A 20,020-nucleotide genomic window follows, 5' to 3' on the forward strand; every position below is an offset into this window, starting at 1 on the left:
ACCTGAGCCCAGGAGGTCAAGGCTGTAGTGAGCTATGATTGTGCCACTGCACTCCAACCTGGGTGACAGAGTGAGACAATGTCCCAACAAAAATAATAATTTTACATTGTGGGTTGAAATTTGCCGGGCGTGGTGGCACATGCCTGTAATCCCAGCACTCGGGAGGCTGAGGCAGGAGAATTGCTTGAACCCAGGAGGCAGAGGTTGCAGTGAGCTGAGATCCTGCCATTGTACTCCAGCCTGGGCAACAAGAGTGAAACTCTGTCTCAAAAAAAAAAAATGCTCAGTAAGGAGTCAGGTTCACCTGAACACTCAGAAATGAAGGTCTACCCTCTTTCTAGGCAAAACAACTTTGCTCGTGGTTTAGACCAGCAACTGCCAGATGGTCTTGTGGTGGCCACTGTGCCCCTGGAGAATCAATGCCTAGAGGAGACCTCGGAGCCCACCCCTGACCCTGACTTCCTGACTGGTGAGTGGGCCTTCTCAACCTTATTCAACTGGCACAAACAGGCAGCTCCCTGCAGTTTCATAAAATTAAGATTTGACCTCACTTATTTTGGTTTCTAAGCCAGTGATTTCCTTCATACACAATAAAAGCTCAGCCATAAAACTGAATGCTAGTAGGATTATTTTTCAATAAAATTGTTGATATTATCATAGAATCTCCTGCAAAGTGGTCCTAATAGTGTATTTTCTTGTTAGTTTCACAGAGATGCATTGAAAACAAATAAGATAATGGTTGCTTAGAGTTCTTGGGGGATTAGAGGAAGTGACCAGGTCACAGAGGCAGAGAGAGAAGCTAGATTGCTACTCTCACCTAAATACCCATCATTGTTACTGTTGGGTTTCCTGGCAAGTATTTACCGAGCATCATGAGGAAATAGAAAATGACAGTTTTGTTGTCACATGACCCTGGGTTTGCATCTCTGCTACTTTCTAGCTGTGTGCCATTAGACAATAGAGTCTCACGTGGCCTCATGGTCCCCCATCATAAGATGGGGATAATAATGCCTGCCCCTCAGTATTGTTTTGAGCCCAGCAGTATTCTTCCTTCAGACTCATTGTGGAACAAACACACAGATTAATTAGAAGAGGCAGGAATCTCTGGGTATGCTTGCCTGTGTCTCTGAAGACCCCCAGCTGGCACCTCCCGGACCAAGGAAGAGACTTCAAGGTGTCCCATGGACTAATGAGAGGCGGCTGACTGAGATTTGGCAACACTTGCTAGAAGACTAGACATGAGCTCAATTCCACTGATTGCTTTGTACGTTTCTCTGTTACACTTCTCCCTATTCATTCTGTCTTCCTTATTCAATACCTTTGTAGACCCAGAAAGTCTGAGACAGGTCTCAGTTAATTTAGAAAGTTTATTTTGCCAAGGTTGAGGACGTGCACCTGTGACACAGCCTCAGGAAGTCCTGACAACAATGTGCCCAAGGTGGTAAGGGCACAGCTTGGTTTTATGCATTTTAAGGAGACATGAGACATCAATCAATATATATACATATACACGAAGTACATTGATTTGGTCTGGAAAGGTGGGACAACTGGAAGCAAAGGCAGGAAGACTCTAAGAGGTGAGGGGGCTTCCAGGTCACAGATAGGTGAGAAACAAATGGTTGCATTCTTTTGAGTTTCTGATTAGCCTTTTCAAAGGAGGCAATCAGATATGCAATTATCTCAGTGAGCAGTGGGGTGACTTTGAATAGAATGGGAGGCAGGTTTGCCTTAAGCAGTTCCCAGCTTGACTTTTCCCTTTCGCTTAGTGATTTGGGGGGCCCAAGATATTTTCCTTTCACACCTTCCTCTCCTTTTTTCCTCCTTTTCTAAAGAATGAGTTCAGCTAACGGTAGGTCTCTTCCAGACATCAAGTTATGTTAAAAATGTGAGTTTAGACCTGAATGGGAAGAGATGTAGGTCTGTCTGATATAATATAGCATAGTGATTAACAGCCTCAGCTCTGGAGCCTGGCAGCAGGGCTTAGCTCCTCACTGGCTGTGTGATCTAGACACATTACTTAACTTCTCTGTGCCTCAATTTCTTGTACCTGTAAAAATGGGCATTCTAATACTATCTTCCTCATAGGATTGATATGAGGAATAAATAAATTCATATTTGTAAAGTTTTTAGAACAGTTCCTGACCCATAGTGAGATCTATGTGTGTTGAATAAATAAATATTTAAAAGAAAAAGGAAAATAGTATGAAAACTATGAAGTAATATCTACCTTACAGAAAAGAAAGAGCAAGAGAAAAAACAATTAAATATATTCTGGACCAGCAATAAATCTCTTCAAAATCAGTTGCCCTATGAAATATTACATGCACACGCGCACATGCACACATACACACACCTGAAGAAATTAACTTGCAGCTTCCGGACATATCCCTAAAGCCTGCATCTCTGGCATTAGGGAATCTAGTTTCCTTGTTGCCACACCGTTTGGGCAGACACATTCCACATGTGTGTGTAAAATGCCTTGAAGACGTACGAGGTGGCACATACAAATAGCGTAGGTACCACACCGGTAATAAGATACGTGGCTCTGTTTAAAGATCTGCAGGACACCTCTCTCATAATATAACTTATGGTGGAGAGAAGAGATTTTACTTCAGTTATGAGATAGCCAGAAAAGTCCTGGATGTTACCTGAAGCTTTTGGGGAGGAGAGGTTGGATAAAGCTGAGAAACATCAGAAAAACATGTGGTTGACTCCCCTTCTGTGGGAACAAGGAAAGATCCAAACCTGGTCCTCATTCACGATAGAAAGTACTTCCTGCACATGCCATTGGACCTCCTAATTTGGCCCATTGGAGGCAAAAGGAATAGAAGGATGCCCAGATGGGACACTTTTATTTTGATGATCCCGAGGCAGTCAAATTTAAGCTTCAGATGACTTTAGCTCTAAAAGCCTCTAAGCTAAAACTATGGGAATCTTGACCTGGCTACTTTTCTACCTTGCCTTTGTTTTTAACCTATTTTTGTTAAGAAGTGGTACCAGTTAAGCCAAGGTCACATATTTCCTTTGATGTAAGCAGGGATTGGGTTTGTTCTAAAGCTGAGAATAACTGGAGGAATCTATTAAAGAGATACTTGGCCAAATCTTCCCCATGTTAACTCTAGTTCTGGGAACATTTTAATTATATCTTTCCTAGACTTACATAGGGAATCTTATATCATTTCACTGTATCTACTATTATAGGTCATAATTCCCATAAATTTAGCTTAGAGGATTTTAGAGCTAAAGTGATCTTAAGAATCTTCTATATCATCATTTCCAAGCATTTGTTTTTATTTGTTGTTTTTCTTATGAAAAGTCAGAGCTCCATTCATAAACAGGTTCTGCCTTCAAAGATGTTTGGAAAGAGTCTCCTCCTCTCAGCAATAGGCAACACCTCGACATTAGAGAAGTTTCCTAGAAGCCCTGCAGTAAAGAAATCCTTTTCACTTTAAGCCAGCAATTCCCGAGTCTATTTAACTAGAGAATCATTTTCACACATAACACCTATTTCTATCTTGCAGAATTATCAGTTTGAAGAACACACTGGAAAATACTGAACTACATGTCTTATCTTGCTGCTGGCTTCCCTCTTCATCAAAATAACAGGACTTTTTGGTGTTATATGTTGTATAGAAATAAACAAAGACCAAGCAAATAAGAACAGGCAAAGGCTATTTATTTGGAGGTTTGCTATAGCCGTCATCACTTGTCTTTTGGCAGAGACTCAAAGGCAGGCAGAGGAGTGGAAAAGCTTTAGAGAGAAAAAAGGAAAGGCCTCAAGTATGCCCATATTGGAGGCTGTCGGTTGAGAAAGTTGTAGGTGGCTTAACTAGAAGTGAGCATCCTATGTGATTAGTTAGGGGTGCATATTGTACTTTCTCTGGTTGGACTTAAGTGGAACTGGGAAAAAAATAGGGAAGTTGTCAGCTATTAATCAAGTCCGGGTTGTTTGGTGTCAACTGTTATAGTGGTTATTTTTTGGCTTCTTGGGCTGTTTGTTATGGATAGTGGTCTGACTTCCTATAAGTCTGACTTACAGATAGTAGACTGGCTTCCTAGGCTGGTTACTCTAGATAATGGGTTGGTTTTCTGAGCTGGTTGCTGCGGATTGTGAGTCAGAGTTCTATTTTTATGTATAATCTGGCCATTGTCCATTTGTATATTCAGTCTTTCAGCTGAGAAAGAGAAGGAAGTCCAGAGGAGGTAGAGGAGGCTGCTGGCTGCATTCATAGGCCTGTTGGGTGACACAGTCATTAAATCTGTGTGAAGGTTTAGACCTCTGGGCTCTTCAGAATTTTTTAAAGTTCATCCAAAGGGGATGGACTCTTGGCTTTAGAACTTTGGGGCAATATACATATATCCCTGACATTTCAGATAAAATAACAAGAAAAAGCTAGTGTCCTCCCTCCATCCTTCCCTCCTTCCTTCCTTCCCTTCCTCCGTCCCTCCCTCCCTCCCTCCCTCCCTTCCTTCCTTCTTTCCTTCCTTCCTTTCTTCTGTCCTTCCTTCCTTCCTTTCTTCCTTCTTCCTCATTCTTTCTTTTTCTTGCTTTGAATATTGCCCGTAAAGTCTGTTCAGTCATTCTTTTTTCAAGCATAGGTAGGAAAAATTAATGTTTTTTCTTGAAAAAACATAGTCAGAGATACTGCTTGAAAAAAGTCATTCAGCAGAAATGTGTCCCAAAATAATAAAAATTTTTTAAAAAATTGAACCTGACTGCCTGTCAAGGGCACCTTGAGAAAGTATGTCATATGGCTCACCTAGAAAATATGTATCTTTTAAAATACCCCTTTCTTTTTAACTAATGGAATTATTATCTGTACGTAGGCATGGAAAAACACTTCTAAGCATTAACAGTTATGTAAGTGTTCCCTGACTATGGTGTGGCATAAATGCATCCAGGAGAAATGTTGATCAGCTAAGTAATGGAGTTCAGTTGTTTGGCCCATTCTGGATGGATATGGAACACTGTTATCCCTCCCCTCTTCCCCACCCAACATCTGTGCTTGTTTCTTTATTTTATCTTCCCTCTGTTGTTCTGGACTTAAAAGCCGAGGAAGTTATAACAAAAGCACCAATTAAGAAATGCCAAGTTTACGCAGTTAGGTATGATGAGAGAGAGGTAAGGAGGGTGATGATGATAACATTGTGGAGGCCATGTATGTGTATGATACTATGATACTTTCTCTTTTCTCAAAGAACTTTTTTTTTTTTTTTTTGAGATGGTGTCCTGCTCTGTCACCCATGCTGGAGTGCAATGGCGTGAGCTCAGCCCACTGCAACCTCCGCCCCCTGGGTTCAAGCAATTTTTCTGCCTCAGCCTCCCTAGTAGCTGGCACTACAGGCACACACTACCACACCCAGCTGTTTTTTGTTTTTTGTTTTTTTTTAAGTAGAGATGGGGTTTCACCATGTTGGCCAGGCTGGTCCCAAACTCCTGACCTCAAGTGATCTGCCTGCCTCGGCCTCCCAAAGTACTGGGATTATAGGCATGAGCCACCACGCCCAGCTTTCTCAAAGAACTTTTATGCCCATAATTTTATTTTGTTCTCACAACCTGCCTATAAGGCAGATAGGATGAATACTATTATTTACACTTTTCATATATGAAAACACAAGTAAATGAGTGGCCTCCCTAAAGTCATATGACTGGTAGGAATCCAAACTGAAAAGAAAGCAAGAGATCATCTCACCTAAAACTCTCACCTTACAGATGAAACAACTGGGAACTGAAAGATCCCTGAGCCAGGTAGCCAGAGAGGATAGTTAGGTTGCGAGAACAAGAAGTTATGGGTATGAAAGTGACTGTCATTTTGAAACTGCCTACTGCAGCAACACAGCCAGCCTTAGAGCTCAGGCTTTGTGATTCCTTTCCTGTTTCTTTTTCCCCTAGGAAATCATTCAATTAAAGGTGGCTTTGCCTAATAATTTGAAAAATTTTTATTTAGTGGGCTTGTTTTTTTTTTATAAATAAACTTTTCAAACTAAAAGCAAAGCTGTTGAGCTGATCTAACTAGACAATACTTGTTATTAAATAGTTGCACATCTTATGCTCTAATAAAATATACCTTTAAAGCATGTGACTGAAGTCTTAAACTTGTAAAGTTAGAATTCCATTTGTATGCTTTTGAAGTTAACGTAGAAGTTAAAAGCCAAAGTATGTAATAGTATGACTGTTGGTAGTCACAAAGATTAATGCCCTGAAAGAATATTTGAAAGAAAAGAATACTAAAAACCTTCTCTTAGTTTCAGGTAGCTTACCTTTGATCGCCCAAGATAAAATTTAAGCAATTGATTCACTAAGCACCTTTCCTGACCCTTTTTCTTTTTGCCTTACCAAAAATTATTCCCATATGATTCACACAGAAATGAAAATTTGGCAATTACTCACCTAATTTGATCAGGGTTGACAAGCAGCTAATTAATCCTACCTACTCTTCATCCAGTTTAAGCATTAAATTAGTTGATTTAGCCTGAAAGAAACATGGGTCGAAATGGCAGGATAATTCACTACATATGTATTATTGCCATTATATTTGTAGACATGTGCACACACCACACATTCTATGCATAATATATATAAATTTACTATATATTGCCCTTATATTTGTATATATATAAATATGTACACACATATGCAAGTGTGTGTATATATTCCTATAACTTACACATATAGCAAAGATTAAGCATAGAAATAAAGCTAAAATTGGTTTTCTAAACTTAGCAAGGCAATTTTTTTTCCTATGGCCTAATTATTTTGTTTCGGTAGCATTTATATTTATAGTAATGGCTAGAATTCAAACAGGGTGACGCTCTTTCTTCAAGGTACTCAAGGAAGAATAGCCCATTAATAACATCACTAAGAGGCTGTAAGGTTGTGTTTATTGAGAGTGACCTTGGACAACTAACTTAACTTCTCAGAGCCTCAGTTTTTCCATTAGTAAGAAGGAGACAGCACACGACTATCACAATGTCTGGCACAGAGATGGCACTCAATATTTGGCTGTTCCTGCCCCTTAATGATTTAGTCACCCTGATACTGTTCCTTCTGGTAAAGAAGAAATAAGCATTATCCGCCTGAGAGTAATTAAAACTTAAATACTGAACACAAATCAGTTAAATGAGACAGAAAAATCAATGTTATCAGGTATGTGAGCTGAGTCAATTACTGCAACCATTAAAGAGAGTAAAAATCAGGTGTATTACAGTAAGCCTAGAGTTTAATATAAATTTGCTATGGGGATATTATAGCAGAATGAGTAAGAACTGCCGCCTGGCCTCAGACTCGTCTGGAGCCCCATCCTGGCTTACCTGGTGTCTTAGGGACCTTATCTTTTTTTGAAGTACTTTTACGCCCCCAATTTTATTTGTTCTCACAACCTGCCTGTAAATTAGATAGGATGAATACCATTATCCCCACTTTTCAGATATCAAAATGCGAACAAATGAGTTGCATGGCCCAAAACCATACAGCTGGTAGAAATCCGAATTGAAAAGGAAGCAAGAGGTCATCTCAGTTAAGCCTCTTGCTTTACAGACAAAATGACTGGGCACCAAAAATCTATTTGCCAGGTAGCCAGAGAGAGTGTAGTCAGGTTTTGAGAACAAGAAGTTATTGCGTGTGAAAGTGACTATCATTCTGAAACTACTTACTACAGTAACATAGCCAGCCTTAGAGCCTCGATTTTCTCATTTATAAAATTCAAATAATAACAACTGTCCCATGAGGATCAAATGGCTTAATATATGTATGCAAAGTGCTTAGCAAAATGCCTGGCATGGAGTAAGGGTTCAATAAATGATAACTGTTGTTACTATGGTTCCAGAAATTCTCTTCATCAAAGAACATTTAATCATTTTCTCACAATTACAACACTTCGCCTCATAGAGGTGGGTCATGCTTTTTGATTTGGAACTTATGAATCAGTCTCAGAACTCAGCTTACATCTCTTCTGTCCTTAGGGATGGTGAACTTCAGTGAAGTGTCTGGGTACCCTGTGCTGCAGCACTGGAAGGTCCGGTCTGTGATGTACCACATCAAACTCAACCAAGTGGCCATCTCTCAGGGTGAGCACTGCTGCGGGCTATCCTGCCCACCTTCCCTGGAACTTAGAAGTCCTTTCCAAGGGGAGAAGCCTTTGGTCCCACTGTTGAAGATGCAGCCTAAAATGTAGCTATTGCATGAGGTGTGTGAGCTATTTACTCAGATTTATCCAGAAGAGCAGATGGCTAGAATCGAATTCTTTTCTAAGTAGAGATTACATTGCACGTGTTATCTTGGACTACAGAAGAGAGGGAAAGGGCAAGACTGGAGCCATTGAAGGTATCATTTTTCCTGGGCTCATCCAGTATGTGGAGAGGATACATAAAAGCAGACTTTTTACAATTGACAGAATTAAGCATTCCAAATGCAAAGAGCATAATTTAGAGACTCCATACAATGAACTAAAAAAAGAGAGCAAGAAAGAGGGGGGAAGGAAAACCAGAAAGCAGCTTAACGCTCCTAAACAGCAAGTGAGTGAAATAAAGAGACTGAGAGATTGAGAGAAAGAGAGAGAGAGAAATAGATATTAGCCCTCTCTTTATAGCTAGTAAGTTAAGCAGCAGTGAGTTCTAAACTTACTTAGGGTTTCAGAGTCAGCAATAGGGAGGTAGAGCCTTAGGGCCAATGGGAGGAAGATAAATGGTAGAGGACAAATAGAAAAGTTATGAAGTTAAGTGAGGCAGAAACTCACAAAGGGTAAAGTTTTGTGCATTAAGTTTTGTGCTATATCCTTAATGCATTAAGGATATAGCACATTTTCATAGGACACAGGGGACCCAGAACTTTTTCTTTTTTAACACAAAAGAGTTCTTGGCAAGACGTGATTGGGATGGGGACCTCACTGACAGAAACTCTTCTGGTGCAGCACATTTAGAAAGAACTAAGCTACTTTTCATTCTAGGAAAATACGATATTAGAGACTTTACTCCATTTACATAGTCAATGTGCACCCAGCACAGATGCTGTGCATATCAGGAGTTAACAATCAAATATCGCTGTTGCCACATGCCGTCCAAAGTCACACAATGGTGTCGCTGTGATGTGGATCTCAGCACTTGAGGTCTCAAGCTGAGCTAGACTTTAGTTTGCCTTGATAGGAGACAGGTACATAAAAAAGGAGACCGTGAAAAGCTAGCTAGATCCAAAAGGTATTGGATTTGGAAAATTTACCATAGGCCATCTTTCAGACAGATATACAGTAATTCTCTTAAAGAGAGACAGCAAATCCAAGAAGATTTGCCTGCAGGGTTGGGGGAGAGGAGGCCAACAAGTTTTCCCTTCCATTTGTCATTTCCCAGTCCTTTTATTTTAGAATTTCTGCAATAAAATAGGAGTGTATTAGTGACTTTTCTCTCCTTTCTTCTGTCATTGTCTTCTTATTGCCCATGTCTACGTCTGAAGGCAGTATTTTGCAATTGCCTTTTTTGATCACTACCCACAGTTAGAATACATTTTGTATCGTGACCTTGTGCGTACACATACTCCCACATGCACACAACAGAAGTTTCATGAAGCGATACTTATCTTCACGATGTGAAATGTTCTCGGCTGGTATTTGTGTTTCTATTTTAGACTATGCTAATTGTTTCTGCTTTTTTCAAATGCTATTATTTGAACTCACTAAATTGATTTAATGTCATGACCTGTGATTTAAAAAAAAAAACATTGATTTAAAGGGGGCAGGAGTAGAGGTTTGGCAATGTTTTGCTTAACTTGGCACAAAGTTAATACAACCAACTGGCTTAAAAGATACTCACTTAGGAACTGAAATGTCTCATTTAGCTAAATGGAAACATTCACCAGACACTTCTAGCTAGCTCTCCCACATCACTTTGAGCCACACAGGCACTTCCATGTTTGGGACTGAATTGCCTGGGAATCCGTATACCCAAAATCTGAGCCCTCATTCTTACCCTTGGGTGATGCCTCTCCATAGCCCTCAGCAATGCTCTCCACTCGCTGGATGGGGCTACATCTCGTGCAGATTTTGTGGCGCTGTTGGACCAGTTCGGCAACCATTACATCCAGGAAGCTATCTACGGCTTTGAGGAGTCCTGTTCTATCTGGTACCCAAACAAGCAGGTCCAGCGGCGACTCTGGCTGGAGTATGAAGACATCAGTAAAGGTGAGTGGCATGCTTGTTGGCAAATTCCATACCTCATGCCAGTACTGGCTACCTGCATACAATCTATAAGACCCATTTTAAGGAGTCTGTAGTAACGACTCAATCAGATTTTCCCCCAATGCTCTGTGCCCATCTGTAACATTTCCAAGGTTTGGTTGCAAAAACCAGATCTCAAAATCAAAATGTTTAGGGAATTTTAGATGCAGAATGGGGTCAACACTGTAAGCTTACTATGTTAGTTATCACAGACAGAGTCCTCTAAAGGTTCTTGCCAGCCACCATCCATTTTGCTACCCTAGGGAGGACAAAGTATCAGACTGCTTGTATAAAGTAGGAGAGAAGCAGCAGTGAGCGTGGTTCAGTCTCCAGGAGTCACACCCAACTCTGCCTGGAATCCCTTTATAGCAGCTACATACATAGTAAACCCCTTCTTGCTTCATCCTGCCCTCTGCATAGGCTCATTTTTCCGACTGATTTGTGTTATGAGGGAATCTCTATTGGCCAAGTGTTTATATAGCTCTGAATAACAGCCTCACAAATAAATCTTTGTCTACTGTCTTGACAGCAAGTTAGTATTCAGTTCAAGTAAGTATAAGAAATTGGAATTTTTTATACCTTCTTGATTCACCCTCTGGTATAGCAGGCATAGTGGCCAGTATATTTGTATCTGATCAACCAAGACTGCTTTAGAATTGCCATTCATGGAATTTCTCTTGAGTTTATCCACATGGCATTCGGATGAGGCCAAGTTGTGGATATGGGACTTGCTAAAGGGCAAGTGATGAATGAGCACAATAAAAACTCAAGAAATGGGTCATCTTAAGACTCAATGACCAAGGAAGGTCTCCTCTGAGACAAGGGACCTCTGTTGTCAGCAGGACTGCCACAGGGGCAAGTATGTCTCTGTGACTGAGGTGCTGTTGGTTCTCTGAGCTCCACACAAATTCCTGTTTTGCCTTGCTGAAGAGGTAGCAGAGCTATGATGGCCTCTCCTCTGGCTGGGCACTTTCTCCCAGAAGAAACAAGAGATCTGTGTCTGGGCTACAGTGGCTGCAGTCCTTCATTCCCCTCAAGCCTTGATTCCTGTGAACTCAGAAACAAAACCACAGGCTTCTGCTATCTCTTCAAACTTTAGGATCTTAACATTGTTCTGATTCCAATTTGCCAAGAGAGCAATGTAATATAAGCAAATGTAGATACTACCAGTTCCAGCTGGCAAAGCTTTCTTATGTTTTCATGCCAGAGCCTGAGGACTGAACCAGAGGGCTGAATCCTCTTCTATTTCTGTTTGCCAGTGGTTCAAGGATTGCCAGGGTCTCAGATTTCTGGGAGATAAAAGTCTGACCCTACCAAGAGCTCCTAGTTCTAGGCCTTGCCTCTCTCCCAAGCAATGCAGTGTCCTTAAGGTTAAATACTGAATCCAAGAGGGAATTCTGTCCACGGTCTTGGCATTATGCCCTACTCATCTTGATTGCAAGCCTTTCTTGCCAATCAGGGGCTAGTTTTGCCACAGTCTAAGTGTTGACTTTGGTTCTCTGAAATATGGTTTATATTAAGCTCCTTGCTTGTTACTAATCTTAAAAGGCATTCAAATATTTTAGTAGGTCTACGTCAATCTCTATTTACCACGTTAATTCCTAAAACTTACCTCTAAGTTATAGGGTTTATGTGTTCTCTTCTTTAGTCTGGTTCTTTAAATATATTTCTCCTCCTTAGGTATCAATTTCCTTTCATTCCAAAATGCAGCAAAAGGGAATGTCACTGATAAAGAATGCTATGTGCGTAAGACAAAGGGAGATATTCTTCTGTCCTGCTCTCTGAGAGGGCTGATACAGAACGGAACTTTACCCTGGGAGTGACAAGTGTGCTGCAAGGGCTATACCTTCTGTGACATGCAAGGGACACTATTTTTGGATTTGAGTCCTTTGATTATATGTTATTGCCTACTCTGACTTGAAAACCCTTCTAGTAAAATGAGTTTCTCTGTTTCTTATTTCTGTACCTATGACTAGATACCTAAAATTACGTATGGATTGAATAGGAAAGGAAGTTTACCAGTGTGAAATGAAATGGAAAAAGCACAGGACTTAAGGATGGAAGTCTAGAGTCATCCAGGTGATATTGCTTTAGTCAATCACTTATCTGGACCTCATCTGTAATGCCCTCTTTAGTTCTCCAGCCCCGACAGTTTAGGAATCCTTATGAATCTTCCTTTACATAGGATGTATTCTCAGGTTAGGTATTTGGTAAAAGTCTCCCCTTCTCTCTACAAAGTCATAGAATTCTCATGAGTAGGTTCTTTGCCTTATTCAACTTTAAATTCCAAGAGCCACAGAGCCAAGCACATGGTAAGCACTCAAGGTGTTTGCTGTTGCTGTTGCTTTGTTGTCACGGACAGTGGTGATGGTGGTAGTAATGGTGTAAAAGCCCCCCTGAGGTGGTGACTTCCATGGGGGTTTTATTGCAGATACGTAACTTGCTTTAGTTATGCCTGACTGAGGAAAATTCAGAGATGAGTGTTTTGGGCCAGATCTTCAGAAGGCAGCCTCCCATTTAACAGGCACTTATTTATCATGCTAACACTATGTGGTTTGCCATACCAACATTGAGGATCATCTTGCTCAAGGTAAGTCTGATGAAGCCTTTTTATTTATTTATTTATTTATTTATTTATTTTTTCAAAGACAGAGTTTCGCTCTTGTTACCCAGGCTGTAGTGCAATGGCATGATCTCGGCTCACTGCAACCTCCGCCTCCTAGGTTCAAGAGATTCTCCTGCCTCAGCCTCCAGAGTAGCTGGGATTACAGGCATGCAACACTATGCCTGGCCAATTTTTGTATTTAAGTAGAGATGGGGTTTCTCCGTGTTGATCAGACTGGTCTCGAACTCCCGACCTCAGGTGATCTGCCCACCTCAGCCTCCCAAAGTGCTGGGATTACAGGCGTGAGCCACCGTGCCCAGCTTCTTTCTTAATTTGTTTTTACAGAGCAAGTAAAACATTTCAGAAATGAAATTTTCAACCTCCCCTGTCCCCATGTCTAACCTTATTCATATCTTCTCCCATCGTTCTTTGCCCACATGCCTCAGAAAAGGTCGTGAGGTTCTTCGTTTCCAGACTAACTTCTCCACCTGCGTGCCGGTGCCCATCCCTCCCTGCTTCCTCTAGACCTCGCTCCTTCATTACCCTCCTCCATTTTAATCTTCACAACCTCTTCAGTCACTGAACTCTCTCTTCTCCAAACTTGTATCTTCCTAAAAAATAATCCTTTTATAAACACACGCCCCTCTTTACCGCTGTACCTTTTCAATGTATTAGCACCTCATTCTTACAAGGGTAGTTTATACCTCTTTTCTCTACTTCCTCACCTCCAGTTCACTCTTCAAATTATCACTTTCAGCTGTTTTGCTCTACAAAAACAGCGCTGGAGAAGGAAGCCTACCCTACAGCTTCTTAATTAGAGATTCCCTGATGTCAATCCTGTGACCATCCTATGTATCTCAGCAGAAGACTGTGTCCATCTTGACCAGGGCAGCTTTCTTGAAAATCCTCTCTTCTTTTGATGCCCCAGATGTAATTCTGTCCAGATTCTTTTCATAAATCTTTAGCCTTTATTTCTCATTCTTTTTTGCCCATACTCCTCTAAAGAAACCATGTACATCTTGGTCATTTCATGGGGTTTTGTCCTTAGTGAGTCTCTCCCTCCTACTGCTGGGCGCTGTCCTTTTGCGGCTACCTCTGCTGTTGCTCCTAATTCTCTCCTTTTTTCTGAGGCTTGAAACCTCCTTTGCTCTTGAGTGTTTAGCATTTCTACCAGGAAATTCTCCAGGCACCTCAATGATGGATGCTTTCTTTTCTCTTCCCCGTAAGTACTACACTGTGGTAGATTTGTGAACTCCATTGATGGGTCACAGTGTGGAGTGAGGATTCCTTCTTGATCCTCCTCTTTACTCTCCACATTCAACCATTACAAAGTCCTTTTCACCACCTAAGTATGTCTTCAACAGGGTCTCCTCTTCTCCATTTCTTCAAGGTTTTCAAAAACTATTGCAATCGCTCCCTCGTGTGTATCTCTTCCTCTTCCGTTTCCTGCCGCTCCACTCCATTCTACAACTCACCATCTGTTATCCTTTTGTTTTTTTGAGACAGAGTCTTGCTCTGTTGCCCAGGCTGGAGTGCAGTGGTGCGATCTTGGCTCACTGCAAGCTCCGCCTCCTGGGTTCACGCCATTCTCCTGCCTCAGCCTCCCGAGTAGCTGGGACTACAGGCACCTGCCACCACGCCTGGCTAATTTTTTGTATTTTTAGTAGAGATGGGGTTTCACAGTGTTAGCCAGGATGGTCTTGATCTCCTGACCTCATGATCCGCCTGCCTCGGCCTCCCAAAGTGCTGGGATTACTGGCGTGAGCCACCGTGCCCGGTCTGTTATCATTTTTAAATGCTATCTAATGATATCACTCCTCGGCTTTAAATCCTTCAGTAACTCCTTTCTGCCTTCTCAGCACGAACAGCTGACTGCACTCCCTGTATTAGTTTTCTGTGGCTGCTGTAACAAATTACCACACACTTGGTGGCTTAAAAAAGCACATATTTATGTTTCTTAGAGTTCTGGGGGCCAGAAGTCCAAACTCAGTTTCGCTGGACTAAAGTCAAGGCATCACCAGGGCTGGTTCCTTCTTTAAGCTCTAGGGAAGAATCCCTTGCCTTGTCCTTTCCAGCTTCTAGAGGCCACCTGCATTCCTTAGCAAGCAGCCTCTTCCTCCATCTTTAGAGTGCATCACTCCAGTCTCTGAGCCACATAGCCTTCTCTATGACTTTGACTCCTCCTGCATCCCTTTTATAAACACCCTTTTGATTGCATTGGGTCCACCCAGATAATTCAAGATAATCTCCCCATTTCAAGAACTTTAATTCAATCACATTTGCAAGCTCTCCTTTGCCATTCACAGGTTCTAGAGATTAGGACTATGGGAACCATTTTTCAGCCTACCACCCCGTCTCACCTCTCCAGCCACTGCATCACTGACTGCTACCTACCCCGAGTACCCTCCACTCTGATGACATAAGGTTATCTTCTGTCAATCCAAAACCTTTTCATTTGCTTTTGCACAGTTTAGGTCCCTAGAGACTTCCTTCCTGTTTCAGTCCAAGGTCAGAGATTTGCTCTCTAAAGTCTCCACCACTACTCTGTCTTACTCAGAAATTTTCTCTCTTGAATGCTTCTCTTGTCCTCCACTTGAAACTCTCTTGTCCCTTTGTGTCTGTTCTGTTGCCTAATTCCTGGAGGCATCTATCTCTCTTTCCAGGCCCTGACGATCAACACATTAGTCTTCCTGGCTATGATTTATGTTTCTTGCTTGCATTTTTGCATTGCCTCCTAAAGGTCTATAAATTGCTAGACCTTAAATAATTAAATAATACCCTGCCAAGTGTCAGGCCCCAGCATGGGTCCAGGACTAAGACTTCCCTAGTTTGAAAGAGGGCATCAAGATTTTTCACACTTCCAAGCCTTGGGGCATGTGATTCTCAATCTATCTAAATTGCCCTCCATTCTACCATCTCCTCCTTCCTACTCTGCAAGAGCTAGCTCCAACATCACTCCCACCAAGCCTCCCCTGACACTCAGACAGGGTTCTCTGCTGCCTATTTTATGCTCTCACAGCTCTTTATATGGATCCTTTGGCAGCACTCTCCACATTTCCCTGGATTGTCATTTTCCTGCATAACTGTCTTCCATAATAATAGACTTGACAGTATTTACCATATTTCTCTTCTTTTTTTAATTTCAAAAGTTTATTTAAAGTAATCAAAATGCAGAAAACAGAATAAAATGAAAAGTAAATCTTCTTCCCACTCTTATTTCCCAGTAATCCAGTTCCACTCCCTAGAGGCAATTGGGCAACCACTGCTACCAGTTTATTGTCTATCCATCCAGAGATAGTCTATTCCTAGCCAATGGAAGTGAACAAAGCAAGCTTTAGAAGAATAGATATTCTAGGGTCTAGTCTTTCTGTAAAATTATGAATACATATATATTTAATTATTTTATCCTTTCTCTCAAAATATAGATATTTATATGTAATATATATTATATATGTATATGAGTTTGTGTGTATATATAATATACACATACATACAAACATGCATATTTATAGAGAAACATGTACATGTAATCTCAAAATAAATTATCTGTTTGCTCCAAGATTAGAGATATGGATGAGGGACTTTTAGTTTTTGGACTGAAAACTTCCAAATTGCTTTTCCCACAAGCATCTGCCACTGTTATAATAAAACTCTTTTAAAAGAATGAAAAGAATATTCTGAAAAGTTTATGTTATCCTGAGTTAACTGTATCACTGAGGTAACTGACAACAAAGGAAAACATACTTTTTATCTGCAGAAAGCTGAGCTTTGGACCAAAGTCTGGGAGGAATTACAAAGTGATATGACCACGTCTTGTTAATCTTTGAGTCTTCATCCCTGACACAGTGCCTGGCATGTAATTAACATCCACATTTTGTTAAAGGAATGGATCCTTTATATTTTCTTACTTCATAAGAAGCCAGTAAAAAGATATAGATCTATATATCCCAGAGAAATAACCAAGAAAAAAGGAAACCGATTTTAAATTAGAACTTTCAGGGGTTTAATTGTAACCCTCACCTGATGCACTAAGCACAGTACATTGTTTTTCTTTATACTTCATTCAGGAGTGGATTTCCTTGGGTCTTTCTTCCCTTCCTTTTCCAATATCACTTTCATTGTTGCTTTAGATCTGACCTTTGCCAACGCCTTTTCTTGCTATTGCTTTTGGTGCATATCAGCGGGGTTATCTGGGTGGACAAATTGTAATAAGCAAGCTCTTCCTTTCCACTGCACATTCTCGTTCGTAATCCACATTTTTTTTCTACATAATCCACCTTTTTTTCCTGGCCAGTTGCTTCCTTCCCGTCGGGAAAGCTGAGAAGAATGACTTGCTGTCCCTCTGAGGCACAAGCTGAGAGTTCATCCTCTAAGGTGACGCTCAGGCTCTAAGCAGCGGTAAATCAGAGTCAAAGAAAGGAGTACACCACCTACATGGCATTGTATTTCCAGCACACAAGATGTCATGTCTTCCACGTTTTTATGTGGATAAAGCCCAGGAAGACTAAATTGGTTCCTCTCCCAGGATAGTAAACAGACCTCTGCTTTGGCTGAACCAAAAACAACAGCTGAATCAGCAATCAGCCTTCTAATCCTGCTCTGTGAATGCGGTCAGCCTAGACCTGTCCTTGTGTATTTCAGGCTGATGTAGTTCTTAGGCTAACTTGCTTCATTGTAACATATGGCATAAAAATGACACAAATTTATAGAAATCCAATGAAGAGTCATAACAAATTTCTATAAGGCTTTATGTTTTACAACCCCAAGGTTGCAAACTAGCTCCAAAGGATCTTTCTATATGCATTTACAACAACAAAGTTAGCACTCAAGTAGAAAAGCAATTATGGCATACAGTTATTTTCTCTAAATGATTAATTCATTCATTCATTCAACAAATGTTTGCTGAGGGCCTGTTACATGCAAAGCCCTGTAGTGAGCAGAGAGGGGATTTAGAGAAGGCAGCTGTTCCACAACATTCACAGGCAGACAGGCCTGATGAAGGTGCTGCCACAGAGAAGCCCACTGGTGTCATAGACAGAGCCTCCCTAAGACACTCTAAAGCTTTCCTAAACATATGTGTGAGGATTTAATTTGAGTCTCCGGGTCCCTAGGCTCTGATGCAATGAGTCCAGAGTAAACTAGATATGTAGGTTGAGGGAGAAAGTTACTAAGAATAATATTACCAAATAGCTACCTTTTTTTTTTTTTTTTGAGCAGGCACTTTGCTAAGCATGTTATATCGCCTTTTTCATTTAATCTTCAAACATACATATCATTTAAGTCTTACCCTCCCCATTTTATAGATAACAAAATAATAATAATGAGAGCTTAAATGATTTGCCTGTGGTCACAGAAATAGTAAGTAATAGGGTCAGGATTAAAAAGAATGCCTTGGCCGGGCGCGGTGGCTCACGCCTGTAATCCCAGCACTCTGGGAGGCCAAGGTGGACAGATCAGGAGGTCAGAAGATCGAGACCATCCTGGCTAACACGGTGAAACCCCGTCTCTACTAAAAAATACAAAAAAATTAGCTGGGCGTGGTGCCGGGCACCTGTAGTCCCAGCTACTCGGGAGGCTGAGGCAAGAGAATGGCATGAACCCGGGAGGCAGAGCTTACAGTGAGCCGAGATTGTGCCACTGCACTCCAGCCTGGGTGACAGAGCGAGACTCCTCAAAAAAAAAAAAAAAAAAAGAATGCCTTTACCTACTGAGATGAACTAGAAATCACTTCTTGCCTTTTAGCCTGCCAATTGCACAAGAACAGATCAAAGTAGAAAAGTTCGTGGACAAAATGACGTAGAATAAGAAACAATTGAAGCCAGGAAACTGGTCTAAGGTAAACCCACCACGGACCAGAAATCAACCCTGGGTAGATTTCATGGTGATCCACTGCCATTAACTCTTAGTTTTTTGTATTTTTGAGTGTTGTGGGATTTATTTTGGCCATGATCCATAATGACGACACAGTTGTTGGAACAGTTTTTGTCTCTTATCCAACAGTGCTTCTTAAAATGTAATACGCATATGTATCACCTAAGATCTTGTTAAAATGGAGATTCTAATTCAGTAAGTCTGGGTGGGGCCTGAAATTCTGCGTTTCTAACAAGCTCCCAGATGATGCCAAAGCTGTTAGTTCCAAGACCACATTTTGTATAACAAGTCTATATATTTATCTTGAAGACCTGCAGGCTGTGTGTTCTCTTACTGTCTTTTCACATCCTGTCTAATACAGAAACTTCGACGCTGGAGCCATGGCACGGTGATCTCCGGGGTTATGTCCTGATGTCAACTCCACAGAGGAGTGTCAGGCAGGAGGCCTATCCTGAGTGGTTTTCACTTTGGACCAAGGCTTTTCTTTGATTAGGCCATTGATCACTAGGCTTATGTGCAGAAAATAGTTTGTGTGCAGAATTGAAGAATTGAACTATCTAAAGCCCTCAGGCACTGAAAGGAATTGGAACCATACCAAGAATCAGTATTAAAGGCAATAAGCTGACTTTTTTATTTAATAGCTTTGTACTACTCTAGGCAACATTTTCCTAATCTTACTATCTCAGGAAAGCTCTGTCTAGGTTGCTTAAAACAGTATTCAGATGAGGCCCTCATTTTTCCCTCTAGAAAGTTTTTGAAGAGTTTTGCGTCCTAACCTGGATAGTATTTTGGTTGATGGGAAAATTCTAGTGCTGATGAAAGCTCCTTTCATATAATTATGAGCCTGACAATAGTAACATATTGTCTCTACCATACAATTTAGTAGTTAATTTTATCATATTCTGGACTATTCCCAACTACTCCAGATATGTAAACTTTGTCTTCAGAACTCGATTGATTGCTTCCTGGGATGGGCTGTTCATTTATTTAACACCTTCTATATCTAGTCATTGGACTAGGCTCTGGGGATATGATAATGAATGATGCAAAAAATTTTCCTGCTTTTCTGGAGCTCATATCCTAGTGAGAAGAGAGAGAAAATGTCAAGTAACAAAAAAATGAAGGCAATAATTTCTGATACTGATAGATGCTTTGAGGAAACTGAAGCCAGTTGATGTACCAGAGGTTGGCTGAAGGATTGAAGTAAATCTAGATGGCCAGCACAGAGAAGGCCTCAGTGACGGTGATTTTGAGCTGAGACTTGAAAGATAAGGAGCTGGTCATGCAAAGATGGGAAACAGAACAATCCAGGCAGATGAAATAGCAAACACAAAACCCT

The 20,020-nt window shown here is 41.0% G+C and overlaps 1 protein-coding gene across 1 annotated transcript in view; it reads left to right on the forward strand.

Annotated features, from left to right (window-relative positions):
- The window catches only part of ASTN1 (astrotactin 1), a 303,780-nt gene that overhangs the window by 220,573 nt on the left and 63,187 nt on the right, over nt 1–20,020 (forward strand). Inside the window, exons 14-16 of the mRNA XM_003824689.5 lie at nt 342–469; nt 7,963–8,067; nt 9,981–10,169. Coding sequence (XP_003824737.3) covers nt 342–469; nt 7,963–8,067; nt 9,981–10,169 — 422 coding nt within the window. The remainder of the gene's footprint in view (nt 1–341; nt 470–7,962; nt 8,068–9,980; nt 10,170–20,020) is intronic.

This window comes from Pan paniscus, chromosome 1 (genome assembly GCF_029289425.2).
Source record: "Pan paniscus chromosome 1, NHGRI_mPanPan1-v2.0_pri, whole genome shotgun sequence".
Lineage (NCBI taxonomy): Eukaryota > Metazoa > Chordata > Mammalia > Primates > Hominidae > Pan > Pan paniscus.